This window comes from Lepidochelys olivacea (genome assembly GCF_965140295.1).
Source record: "Lepidochelys olivacea isolate rLepOli2 genome assembly, chromosome: 22".
Classification (NCBI taxonomy): Eukaryota; Metazoa; Chordata; order Testudines; family Cheloniidae; genus Lepidochelys; species Lepidochelys olivacea.
Window position 1 is genome coordinate 7,967,187 of NC_140432.1, and position 13,748 is coordinate 7,980,934.

Consider the following 13,748-nt stretch of genomic DNA (forward strand, 5'->3'; position numbering starts at 1 on the left):
AGCTGAAAGAAACAGGCTGTTTTTCCAGGGTTCCAGGCCCACGCTCCCCCCCTCCCCTGCACACACGCACACACTCCTCCTCTGCTCATCATCCAGCCAACCATTTCCATTCAAAGATTAATTAAAGAGGGAGACTTGCTGGAAAGCTCTTGCCGGCCCTGCTCAGATGGCACTATGACAGGACTAGACAGCAGAGTCTACTTCAAGCCCTGTTCGAAGCTGGGCTTAAGGGCAGGCTAGCCCTTGGCCCATCCTCTCCGCTCCCCCCCCCCACCACCACCACCACCACTCCTTCACCCTAAGCTCAAAGTGAAGTGCTAAAGTTCAAACATCTTGCCGATAACTCTCTCCTCCCCGTGACCCACCAGGCCCCTGCCTCATTCTGGAGGCCAGAGAGGTGGGAATGGCTCAGATGAGGCCTATCTGAAGTAAATGCAAGCTCTGAACCTTCAGAGACTGACCCATTCCAAGATAGAATGCATCTTCCATGGTGACCCTCCAGAGCTTTGTGGCAGCATCTCCCAGCTTGTTGCTTATCTGACCCAATGAAGATCTTTATTCCTTCTTTCCTACATGACTGTCAGTTCTCTACTCCTTTCCCTGCAGCCTCTTTACAGCAGGCTATTTAAGACAGGCAGCTAGAACTGCTGGTCACCTTTTTGCCAAGGTCTTTGTGCTTCTCTCTGCAAGTCTGCCAGCAGCATTCCAGGGCATCTCTGTTACCGGCTTTTAGAGTGCACAACATGCCTCACAGACTGGAAGCTCTGGACCTGGAAAGAGATCCCACTTACCTGTTCCTCTGTGAGGAGCTTCAGGACTCAGCAGATATGGTGGCTCACCTCTTGGTGGCCATCTAGACCAGGACAGGTCTTTTCAATCACTGGTCTAATTCTTGCAGGCATAACCCACTATTTAATGCCCTTCAACGGCTGGGCCACAGAGGATATGAGTCTACTACTGCTACTGCATGGAGGAGTTGCTCCTTCATCTCTAGTGATAAAGGCTTTAATGCTGGATGTCCCAGGCTCAATCCCTGGTGTTGACCTACTACAAAGGGCTCTTGAATCTCATCAGGCAAGAGGCAGGATTTTCCAGACTCAGACAAGAAACAAATAGAAAATCAAAACCCTGGATTTTTATCATCCCGCTGATTAAATGAAAATAAATCTTCAACATTGGCACCGTCTTATAGAGGGGATACATGGAGCTGGAGCCAGCCCCCACGGTCTTGCCTCCAGAGAGATTCAAAAAGTGCTTTCCACATAAACTTGCAAAAATTATAGTCTCAGGGTGCTGAGAGACTCATATAGGGAGTGGAATGCCCTCAACTCCCACTGACACAAATGGCAGTTGGGAGCTTCTCAGCACAGCTCAGAGAGAGCTCACCCCTTGCAGGATCTCGCCCTAAGGAGGGGAGATCAATCATTTCACCCACCTCTGGGGTGGAACGTAACACTGCACAACGGCTCAACACATGGAATGGAGCATGATTCCCTGTCCCACTAATGCTGCAGAGGGGATTGAGAGGTGGAGTGCAATTACCCAGCTGGATTTGAGCCACAACACCAGGACTGAGAGCCTGGCCTTTGCTCACAGTGCCATGGGAGATTTAGCAACCACAAATGGTCCATGGTTTTATGATTCAGCTGAAAGGAACAGAGGCACCCTCTCTCTTTGCTGTTGGGCCAGAATATGCGCCCCTTAATGGAGAGAATTGTGTCTGTTCTCCACTAATTCCAGAGCCTCCATTTGGAGCAGGCAGTGTGATGCAATTAAGTTCCCAGCCAATGAGACATCATGGGGGTGAAGGGGTCCAATGAAACCAACTCCAGTCAGGTTATAAACAGAAGCAGACTCCCAGGCTGTAGCTGTCGTGAGGGGGTACATTGACTCAGGCTGGAGGATGATGAGAGACCGAGGCAGAAAGGGCCCATTCATTCATTCATTCATTCATCCATCCATCCATCCCCGGCTCCCGTTAAGGGCCCTGGGCTGGGCTGCTGCAGACAGGGTGGCAGTGAATAAGGAGGGGTGGGGTGGGGGAGAAAGGAGGCAGGAAAGAAAGAGAGTGAGAGATGGGACAGCTTTGCAGGGAATTTCATGCAAATACACTCCCTTCCTTTGTCTAGAAGTGAACAAATATCCTCAGCTCCCATCTCCCCTGCCCTTAGTCCAACCTGTCTTCCTTGAATACCCCCTATGTTTTTCTCTGCCCCATTCCACCCCACCCCCTCTGCTGGAGGAGCTACGGAAGGGATGGTCCAGGGGAAGCCCTGCCCTTTCCCTGTGAAAAGCAGCCCATTCATCTCTGCAGAGAGCGTGCGGGGGAGGCAGCGGCATTTGGGGGCATGGGGGGCAAGTGTCAGAGGAGGCTGAGAAAGGGAAGGAGGCTGCCGTTAAAAATAGGATAAAAGCACATGGAAAAATGCAGAGCTTTTTTTTTTTGTTGTTTTTTTTAAAGCGTCACTTCGAAAACGTGCTGCAGCTGGAGAAGCCACTGGGGGCTGAGCCATGCTGGCCTTCACTCCCCTCCTTCCCTGTCCCCCTTCCTCTGAGAGAGGGCCTGGAAAACAGCCCAGAAAATGCACACAAAGAGAGCCTTCCTCGGGGGAGCTCCACTAGAGATCAGATCTGGAGCCACGGAGGCGGGATCTTTGTGGGGGAGCCCTCATAGTCCCCAGTCACCCAGCTGAGAGCAGTCCCAGTGAATTTATTTCTCATTCCTGAGCCACAAGCCGTTCCTCTGCCCGATTCTGAGTGGAGAGCACAGCAAAGCAAAGTGTGTATGGGGGGCGGGGGGAGAAATCGGGGGTTCTTCCTTGGTCCTGGGAGGGACAATACAGGACATTTTGCCAGCCATTAGGACTAGGCCCCCACCTGCATTCAGCACTGAGTTCTACAAGGCAAGAAGAGTCTGAACTTGGGTTACTATCCATCACCTCAGTCCCAGCTCCTTGGATTCTAACAAGTAGATGCCACAGAAGTACCATTGCACTGGCCCGGCTCTGGCCAGAGATCAGCTGGTGGAGCAGTTTCTATGGGTCTGCCACAGCCAACTAACTTAGAGCAGCCAGGGACAATTTCACACTCCGGCAGCCCTATAAACAGGGATCGGAAAGGTGGCACAGAGACAGCTTGTTCCGCCCTTGCTGCATCAAGCTCGAGCTCCATTCTGCGGAGGATTCAGCCCAGGAGCAGCAGTTGGGAATAAGATAGTTTCCGATAACAAAGGCCAGCTTGGTAGCATGCAGTGGTCACACACACCATGTGCGGTCACACACTGCTCTGTTGCAGCCCCCCAAGTCCGATCAGTCAGGAAAGAGGGTTTCTGATTGCCTCAAGGGTTGCACAGGGCAAGACCTGGAACCCCGTGCAACATTCAGGTGGCTAGAGTGGTTAGCAAGATGAGGCCTGGCTCCAGGCAGCTGGACAAGGGCACCCTTCCGAAGCATCACATCCTCACCCCATCAATTTTGTTGGCTTCCTCTGTACTGATGAAGCAGAACAGCTGAGTGATTTGGGAAGGGCAGGTGGAGGGAGGGGGGGAAATGAAGAGGCTGGTTGGATGAAGCAGCTCAGCCATTAGCACAAGATGAACCTGCACCAAACCGTTGGAGTTCCCATCTGAGCACAAAAGGGCAGATTGATAGACACAGCAGGAATTACGGCAAGTAAGAGCAGGGACAGAGATTTCCAGGCCAGTGGGGCAGGTCCGAGAAACATTCAGGGACTCAGCAGAACATTTCAAGACAACCAGCAGAGCATTCTGAGTAGGTGTGGCAAAATTCAATTTTTGTTGTCCTAATGGTGGCAGGTATCTAAGTTTAAGTATTTTTTTCTATTTTTATCTTTTTAGATTTGGGGGGGGGGGAATCAGACAGTGGGGGAGTCAGAGTCATTTGAATCTCAATGTCTACAGTCATTAAAGAGTTAAAGCTTTATAACTGTTAAAACACAAAATGGTCAACATCAGCTGTCAAAATATACAAAGCAAATATCCTAAAGTCAAACTCTAATTTTCTAAAGCAGCACGTTTCGCACTTAGCCCATCTGTAAATGTTGATTATTTACCATGGACATATTTTTTCATGGGGTGGGTGTCTGTGTGTGTGTGTGTGTGTAATCCTTCAAAGCCTATGTATGAGGCTCATCAAAGCCTTTATCTTGCCTCCCCCCACATTCATGGTGGACAATATCTTTTATGCAAGTATCCTCACTGGAAACAATGGGACCATTTGCATAGTAAGGGGGGCAGAATCAAGCTCTAGGCAGCTATTTCTGTCACCTCCTAGGCTAGCTTTTATTCTCATTTATTGCTGAACCAGGCCCATTGTCCTCAGCAATTTAATGAAGTGATGCTAAGGTATGAGCTGCAGGGGGACACACCTCGCTGTTAGGATCTGTTGAATGCAGCACAAAAAGATTCATGAAAATTTCCTCTTCCTGAACTAAAGTCATTTCAGCCATCTCTCCCATTAAGAACAAGATTCTCTTACCTGTGTATAATGGCAGAGACCACTGAAATATTCCTAGCTACAGAAGATGCTGCCAAGAATATTTCATTTCCCAAATCTGAATATTGCCCTCAGATCCTCTCCAATAGTTTTGTGCTAGTCATGGCACCAGGCTGACAACTGGGCAGACTGAAGACATCTTTCATTCCACTGAACAGTATATTCCGGGCAATGGTAGAGCGAGATTCCATCTCAACTTACCCCTCTAGGGGTCACACGCTTCCAAACAATACGTCCATCATCTGTGAAGCTGGATAAAATGCCAGTGGGGGGGGGGGTGGCAGATTTCTGGGATGTGAGGAGGCCTCTCAGTTCGGCAAGGGTTCGCTGCCATTTCACACAGAACACAGCAGAGGGTTGCTAATGCCTAGCTTCATACCGGTGACCTAGAAAAGTGAAGGGCTCTGTATCCTATTGAGAGTCCCTGGAGCCACATCACAATGATGAACCAGATTAGGACAAAGGCAGAAGCTAGCTTCTTCTGCAGAGAGACAGTTACTTTCCTGGCTGCCTAAATCCTGGACGAGAATTTGACTGATCCAAACCAAAGTCTCAGACAGAAACTGGGCAAGGCCCCCATGCGCTCACAGGGATCCCCAGTCTGCCCTGCACTTGGTTGGGCTAGTCATACTATGAAGACAGCACTCAGCGGGAGTCAGGTGATCCCTCCACTCCTGCACCTGTTCAGAATGCAAGGGGAGCCAATTCCCAGGGGCCTAATCCTGCCAGGTGCAGAGACCCTCATGCAAAGGCAGAGCACCCTCATCTTCCACCAAGGCAAGAAGGCTCAGGCCCCCGACACTGCAAACATTGACACTGTTAAATCACCTTTCTGATTTTCCATAAAGATTGGGGCCATGATACGAGTAGAGATTTCACTTTTCTGACTCCCACTTGCCCACCTGTACTGCAAGACCCCAGATTTGGATCCTCCTCCACCACTGCGGGTTTCCGTGCACCAGGGGACAGCTTGCTGGGGCTGTTTCCCTTTTTGTTTGGAAATGTAATGCTTATAGAAGAGAGTTGGAGAGCCTGGGCTAATTACATAATGAGCTGGCAGGTGTCTTGGAGGTATTGACACAGTAAATACACCTCAGTCCTGCAGTACCATTCTATTGCCCCACACCGTCCACCTCCCTCAATGCACCTTACCCCTGACCTGCAGCATCCCCTGCCGTTCCAATCCTGTGCCACTCTCTACCCCCAAACACACCCCTCAATCACCCATCCTGATATTCCAGTCTTCAATCCTGAACTACACCCCACCCTGCTACTCCACTCCTAGAGCTCCCATTCAGCTCTGCCAAGGCCCCTCCATGCTGACAAGCCACCCCCTCTATTACATCAGCCCATGTGAATTAACTCATTTTATGGGCCTCACTCCTGACTTGGAGCATGTCCTAAAATTTCAGTCCTAGGCACTCAAAAGCCTGTTACTGCACTTCATTCCTTAGCAACACTTGATTTGCCCCTTGCCTGAGCAGACAGAGCAAGTGGTGCAGTAGGTATATCACACCTGGGAAAGTTCACCATGGATTCAAGATGAACCGTTCACTTTAAGGCTCACAACCAGAGAGGAGCAAACCTTTCCTGCCACTCTGCACAAGAACACTCCGCCCAGCTGCAGCAAGCTACGCTCTCGCATCTCTGTGATGCAAAAAGAGCGATCAACATTCCAGTTGCAAATTCTTGCATTTTTTTTAAAACATAACTCCTCCTCCCACCCCCCACCCCCCCCAATGTTTATGGTCCAGTTAAACTCCAAGTCACGCTTACCCTATTCATATCACTCCATAATCTTATCTGACTTAGAGCACAATGTAAATAAACTCTCTCTAGCATCAAAGGCAAAAATTCTTCTGTTAGTGCAAGCGAGCCTGAAACTTTTAGCAAAGCTGCAGTTTTGTATCACAAAGGGACATTTTTACACTTTGGTTTTCCTTCTGTTTCTTTTATCAACACGAGGACCACCAAAACAAAATAGCCTCCCCTCCACTATCCATAAAGAGATTAGAAGACAGTGTAGGACTTGCATGTGTAACCAAAGTGCAGAGGAGCAGAAATGAAAGTGCGGAGCGATATATACAAATAAGGGTTTCCTCTTAAGTAAAATTAGAAACTCTTCTAGACCATAAAGGCAAGACACCATAAAAGAAAAGAAGCCAAAAGGTAGATAAAATTAAAGTACAGTAGAGAGAATTGAAGAGAAGAATCCCCTACAGATTATCAGAGGTCCTGCCAGGGGAAATCAGATTTCTTTTACAGATACTGCTCCATTAAGGACCTGATCTAAAGCCCATTGAAGCCAATGGGAGTTTTTCCATTGATTTCGAACAGGCTTTGGATCAGGCCTTGAGTCCTGCAGCTGTGATATTTCACAGACCCTGTAGGAGGATTGGAGGGCTGGGTCCCAGGTACTCTGCTCCCTGGAGAGTACATTCTCGCAGAGAAGAAGAGAAACACAAAACTTTTCCAGATTACTAGATTTGCCAACGTTCGAGTACATCCCAATGTCGCGAGGACAGATTTTGTCAGTGCAGAGAACCAGCATTGTGGTCAGACAGGTCACCCACAGAGTGGAGCGAATATCCAAATTAAGAAATGAGGAGAATATTCCCTTGCATACAAAAGGGAATTTGAGTCCAACCGCATTCACAGCCTGCCTCCTGCTAACATACCAAGGCTTGAGCTTCATTGCTACGACTGCTGGCGCATGCGGGCGCACACACAGAGCAAACGTTTTTAGTTGAAATGTTTGAATATTTGCCAAGAATGAATTATGAAAGATACACTTGATTGTAAAATTCACCAGCTCTGTTGCATTGTTTTGTTGCATTAATCATGTGGGTTCATTGCTTTTCCCTGAACAGCCAGCCAATTTATGTAGCCAACAGTGGGTGAAAAGGACAGAGGGCCAGCACAGGCCCTATGCAGCACTGAAACCTACACAGCACGTGATAGGCTTACCTGGGGCATAAACGATGCCATAAACTCATACTTGCTTTTTGCCAGGGGTCACTTTTGCCTAGTCTGAATTTTATTTTAAGTGCTTATTTGGCCCTGCAGCACCATCGTATGTGATCATCTGCCTGTCTTTAACGTATCTATTCGCATGACCCCTTTGGGAGGCAGGGCAGAGCTATTATCCCCATTTTAAAGATGGTGAAACTGAGGCACAGAGCAGCTAAGTGATTTCCCCTGCTCTGCCACAGACTTTTTGTGTAACCAGGGCTGCCAAGTCCTAGACAAGTGCTCTAACCCACTGGGCAATTCTGCCTCTTTGAAAGTATTCAGGGTGAACATGAACAATCTGAGATTCACATTGTGCCGGTTAGTGACACGAGATGGAACAAACTGCAGACATGACTGTCGTATTCCCTGTCTGAACAACCTACAGAGCAAGAATTAGTCATTGATTAAATTTGTAATGAGTTTCAAATTATGAATAAATTGGAGAATCTCATGCTCTGTTTGAGGATGGGGAAAAAAAAAAAAGAAAGAAAAAAGCTAAAAATGATTACTTGTATTACAGTGTCACACAAAGACCCGCAGTCAGGATCACAGCCCCATGGGGCTAGGTTCTGTACAAACACTTGGTCACTTGTCTGTTTCTAACTTGGGCTCAGCTCCACAAGTAGGTAGGTGCTTCCAAGCCACAAACAGAGACCCGGTGGTGGGGAAGACACCCACTGATCACTTAGTGCTTTGACACTTTTACCTGGAAGGGCCACCTGATTTTCAGTGTTATTTCTGTGGAAGTCTGGTCTCTTGAAGTCATGTTCGAGGGAGAGCAATTAGTATGGTATCACCTAAGAACCTCAATCATTGATCAAGGCCCCACTGTTCTAGATGCTAGTCAGACAATAAAAAACAAAGACAATCCCTGCCCCCGAAAGCTCAGAATCATTTTGACAGACAGGACACATGTGGATGAGACAGACAGAAATGAGCAGGGAGGACACGAAGCCAAGCCACAAAGCGAAGAATCTGGTAGTAAAGTTGGAGTCACAGCTCATCGCTTAGCCGGACAAGACCAGATTGCGGACAGCAGATGGGCATGATGGTACACGAGAGGGACTACAGCCTTCTTTAGTGGGACTATAGCCTTCCCCTCTGAATTAGTTGCAACACATGGTTCTGAACTATGGGGGAGGAGGAGAAGAAAGACTGTGGTCCTAGCCGGAGAATACTTTCATTCACAAAAAAGGAAACCAAGACTTTTGGCTATGAAGCCATCTTAAGGAAACGCTGCTGAATTTAATAATATTCCCTCACTCTTATGTAAATTTTCATCAGCAGATATCAAAGAATAGGAGGTCAGTATCATTATCCCCATTTTGCAGATGGGGAAACTGAGACATAGAGGAACTCACCCAGCAGCCGAGCCAGGAATAGACACCAGGTCTCCTGAGTCCAAGTCCCATGCTCTATCCACCTGGCAACACTGCCTTCTTGTTGCCTCTGCAGTGGCATTCACCAATTACTCCTCACACCATCTTCAAGAGGTCATCCACATTTTACAGATGGGGAAAACTCAGGCACAGCATCATTAACTTGACACTGGGATCAGAACTCAGGAGTCCCAGGGTCCCACTCCTGTGTACAAAAACAATCTGCCAGGAAGTCAGTCCAGGTGGAGGATGGGCCAACTCTGTTAACCAGGCCCAGAATTACAGAGGATGTGACCTGCTGTTCATATTCGGCTTGCTCCTCAGTGCACAATCCTCTTTGCAGTCAGCAAAGACCACATGAGGATCTTGTAGCAGTGAGGCCTGGAATTCCATCCAGCATGGAACAGAAGTATATGTACATACTAGAGCATACCAGGCAGATACACCCCTGCAGTCCCCTCGTAAGAAGAGAGAGCCAGGGTGTCTCCAGCAACTTCACTTCACAGGAGTCCAAATCCTTGCTCTAGCACTCATCTACGTCACAAGAGACAGACTCCACGGTAAGCTACACAGATGGCAAGGGGGAGAATAGAACCCTGTCTCCCCACACACAGGCCTCTACCTCTTGAGCTAAAAGGAGAATCTCTAATTGCTCTAAATAATACTAGGGCTTTTATCTTTGTAGGGCTATCGCCACTAGAGGGAGACAGTAACAATGTTCTGTTTGTTTAATGTTCACTCCAGAAGAGCGTAGCAAGACAGACTCACGCTAGACATAGTATTGGTATTACACACGCTTTTTAAGCAGGGTGGCCATGCCTGCCCCCGCCCCCACCTTTTGAGAACCTGAACTCAGCAGGGACACAACAACAGGACAGACAGGGAGTTCAGCCCCCCACCCCTTGGCCCCTGACCAGAGCTGGTTGGCATGACTGAGGGGCTGCTTGCCTCTCCCTTTCCCCCTGCCACACACACACACTTTTGCAGTCCTGGAACCCCTGTTAGAGGCTCCATTGGCCCAGGCACTGTACAGTTATTTCAGCAAGAAGAAAGTAAGCCCCTGTACCAAAGAACTTACAATCTTATATCAAGACAAGACCATGGCAGAAGCCAGAGGGAGAGGCGAGTGGGAACGATAACAAGATAACATTAAGATTAAGATTGTCCAGTAAGCAGTAATTTATTGCTCAACCCAGCCTAGCCGGGGTCAGATAACAGGCTTCTATAGGCACCGCCGTAAAAGAGGAAGTTAGTACATTGAGACCAGGAGGTTGCAAAGTTCCCCCAAGAAGCTCTCCTCCCAAAGACCCAGAATGCTGCTTTTTAGATGTAAACCATCTGCCGAATCCTACAGAGGACACAAATAAAATCCCTCCCATGCTCACAAAGGCACCTTAAACTCATCCCCCATCTTTTGGTAGAAAGTGGGCCTACCTGAGTTGTAGCGTTCTAAGCCAGTGGGCACTTCTTGAATTGCCGACTCATCCCAGACTGGGTAGCAAATCCTTTGCTGGTAGCAGGTGGACTGAAAGCCACAGCTCATCCAAGGATCTTCATAGGGATTGGCAGCACCCTGCCTCAATTACAAGGGAGAGATATCAGCTGATAAGCAGATCTATTCAAAACTTAGCACAATCGCGCCTTCCAAAAAGTCTCATGAAAATGTCTTTCAGGAGAAACTTCAAAACAGACATTTTGATCTGGAGTCAAATAAAAAGCTATTTTGTTTGGGGCTGTGGAAACAAAAAGGAAACAAAAACCCAGAGGGATGCAGAATGTTCTGGGACTCTCACTGGAAAGCCCAGAATATTTTCCTTCCCACTTCTGCAGGCCTGAGAGGTTTGGAAAATGCAGCATGCAAAGCTTAAGGTTGACATGAATCCAAACACCAAAACATCTATTGTTCACCCTTTGCTCATTAGCAGACCACAGCCCAAGACAGGCTCCAATTTGTGGGGATCCATAGCCACCAATGAAAGCAGGCAGCAGAAACCCAATGGACAGCAGCCATGCACCCACCTGCGGCCCTCTCCCAGAAATCTCTCTCCTCAGCACTCTGTTGCCCATAGGTGCAAGCTGCGCCCCTCTTCACCCATGGGGGAGAACTGAGCTGATATTTGGGGCCAGAAACTGGCTGATAACATCCCTTTCTATATTCGCCCATGCTTATGGCCTCATTTGCACCACCTCAGTCCAGGAACCAACAGGAAGCTGCTGCCTTTTAACAGCAGTTCTTCCTTCCCTTTTACTAGAGTCAGTTCTTTCCAAAGCATCTGGCTCTTTTCGATATTTGAGCAGCATATTTTGAACAGCTCGGCATGTTGGGTGATTGGCCTTGACCGAGGGTGCTAAGCCCTTGAAAACCTGGCCCTGACTTCATCTGAAAAGTTGGACCCACCTGAACTAACCCTAAAAATATGAGAATTACTCAGAGAGAGAAACTGTATCATGTAGAATGATTCATCTCAAAAGCACCTCAGCTGGGTATCAAGCTGGGTCATTAGAAGGTCACGAAGGCCTTTTTGCCAAAATCTGGCATGAGACATTGTCAGAAGTTAAGAGATCACCAGTCTCTTGTCTTGAATTTCAGGACACTGAAGATAACGACATTTGGACAAATATCCCTTCCTCATTCCCTTCTCGGGGATGGTCTGTCTGCAGAAGACACATGTTCAGAAGAGATCTTGGGACCCAGCATTTTGCTTTGCTTGGGCATTAACGCTTGGTATTTCTTAGCCTGGTGCATTTCACGACACCACCAATTAGAGCTTTGCTAATGCTAGGGGCCACATTCATTCCTGAAACAGGAGGGCATACAATCTGTGCTCCCTCTGCTCAGAGGTGCAGCTGCACCGGCGAAAATGATACAAGGAGGGAAGCGTAGTTTGACACAAAGGAAGAGCAGCCTTATTTCAGCTGGGGTAAGGCTCAGCCCCCTTCCTCAGGAGAGGCACTCAGTGGTCATACCTCCCAGCTGGTCTTGACCCATTGTCTCCACCCTACACGCTGCTGGGACCACAGAGTGTTTTCTGGGAGAGGCAGGGTGGTTTTAATTCTATCATGTAACCCATCTCCGAGGAACTAGGGAGCCCCTGGGGATTATAAGCTTATTATAAGGACAATGGTTTGTCCATGCCTCAAAGTGATGGCAGGTTCCAGGGAAGAAGGCATTGGGGGGAGGGACAATCACCCATTGAACTGGTGATGTCAGGGAACGTGGAACCCCCTTCATTCCATGAGGCTGTTTTTAGGAGCAGCACTGAGCCAACCAAGAACACATTCTTCCAGGCTCACCAGCAGTTTTAAGCCACAATTGAAGAATTGCTCAGCCAGCTTCTGGGAAAAGGGCCATCGTGAGCCTGGACAGAGTCAAAAAGAGCAGGTGGGTGGGCTCAGGGCAGTGCAGCAGGGGGGCAGGCTAGACACCGCAATGGTAGGAAGTTGCAGGAAGGAGAAGATAATTTTAGACGTGACATCAGGAACGATTAGTTTGGAAACAATAAGAATAGTTCAGCTGGAGAATGCTGCAGAGGCTGAAAAATAGGCTAGATAAAGGGCTCGAGAGTAGTCACCGAGACACAATGCCGAAGTCAGCCCTCCATCACTCTTGTGCTTCAGGGCTAGGATGGCTGTTTGCAAAGCTCTTTGAAAGGGTATATGGGCCCAGTCCCAGGTGCTCAGCCCCCTTGCCTCCCAATGACTTCAGTATCAATCAGGATTAGGCATTACAAAGACTTGATGGCTAGGAGGGTCTAGTCCAATCCTCCAACCAGGGATACTGGAGAAGAAGTTTCCAGCTGTGTTATTATATCTGGTTATTTTGCAATGTGACAGAATCCCTGCCTTCGATTTAGTCACCAATGTCATTTCAAAGGGGACCCAACATATAATGCAAACCTCGGACTCTGAATGGGAGGTGCTGAGGTCTAGAAGACAGGTCTCCTCATCATGACTGTCATTGACCTGCTGTACAACCTCAGACAAGCCATTGCCCCATTCTGTGCCTCAGTTTACCCTATGCACATGAAACCCTCACATGCTATCAGGAAAACTTGCAGTTCCCATACCCCTCCCCCAGTCCCTGCAGTGGTTGCCAGTGGCGGAGCGACTTCTCCTAGCAAAGTGCAATGGTTGTTGGAAGGGGTTTCTGAAGAAGCAGTGAGGTCATAGAATGAGACTGAAATGGGCAAGGGTTGATGGACCTCTAGTTACTCCCACTTACTCCCACGGGCTCCCACTATAAACATGTGCCCCCACGCGCCTGTCCAAGAGACCACATCTAAGTGGGAGCGAGAGGGTGTGAATAGCAGGAGCAATGGGCACAATGGAGCCTTCCCAGCCCAATACAATTACACTGCCATTATTCAAGATAAGAGAACCAGGCCTGTTTACACAGCTAGATTGTAAAGCCGGGTGGGCTAACATGCACCATATTCCCAGAGAACTTTGATCTGCTGTCAGGGAGATTCTTGCTGGTGAGGAGGAGGAAGGTTAAGAGATCAGGGTCTCTCCACCTACCACTAGCTCTGCACACTCTGGGACCACAGGAGGATGTCTGAGCTGACAGTCAGTAGGAGATCTTAGCCCTGAGCTGTCGGGAACTCAATGAGCCGGAGACAAAGAGCAAAGGAGGAGGACAAGGAGGCCAGAGGCAATAAGAGAAAAGAAATACGGTGCTAAATTCCACGAGCAGCTACCAAAAATAGAGAAGAGATGTTTGACGGTAGGAACATCTTGTGGTTAAGACACTGGGCTGGGACTCGGAAACCTTTGGCAGAGGATGGAAACAAACCTGGATCACCCAAGTCACTTTCCCCCTATGAGACTTCACTCCCAAACTGCA

At 48.4% G+C, this 13,748-nt stretch overlaps 1 protein-coding gene across 3 annotated transcripts in view; it reads right to left on the minus strand.

Moving 5' to 3' along the window:
* The window catches only part of ETS1 (ETS proto-oncogene 1, transcription factor), a 122,233-nt gene that overhangs the window by 94,194 nt on the left and 14,291 nt on the right, over window positions 1-13,748 (minus strand). For all 3 annotated transcript variants that reach the window (XM_084611986.1, XM_084611984.1, XM_084611985.1), the window contains exon 3: window positions 10,340-10,478. In XM_084611986.1, the coding sequence (XP_084468112.1) occupies window positions 10,340-10,478 (139 nt within the window). The remainder of the gene's footprint in view (window positions 1-10,339; window positions 10,479-13,748) is intronic.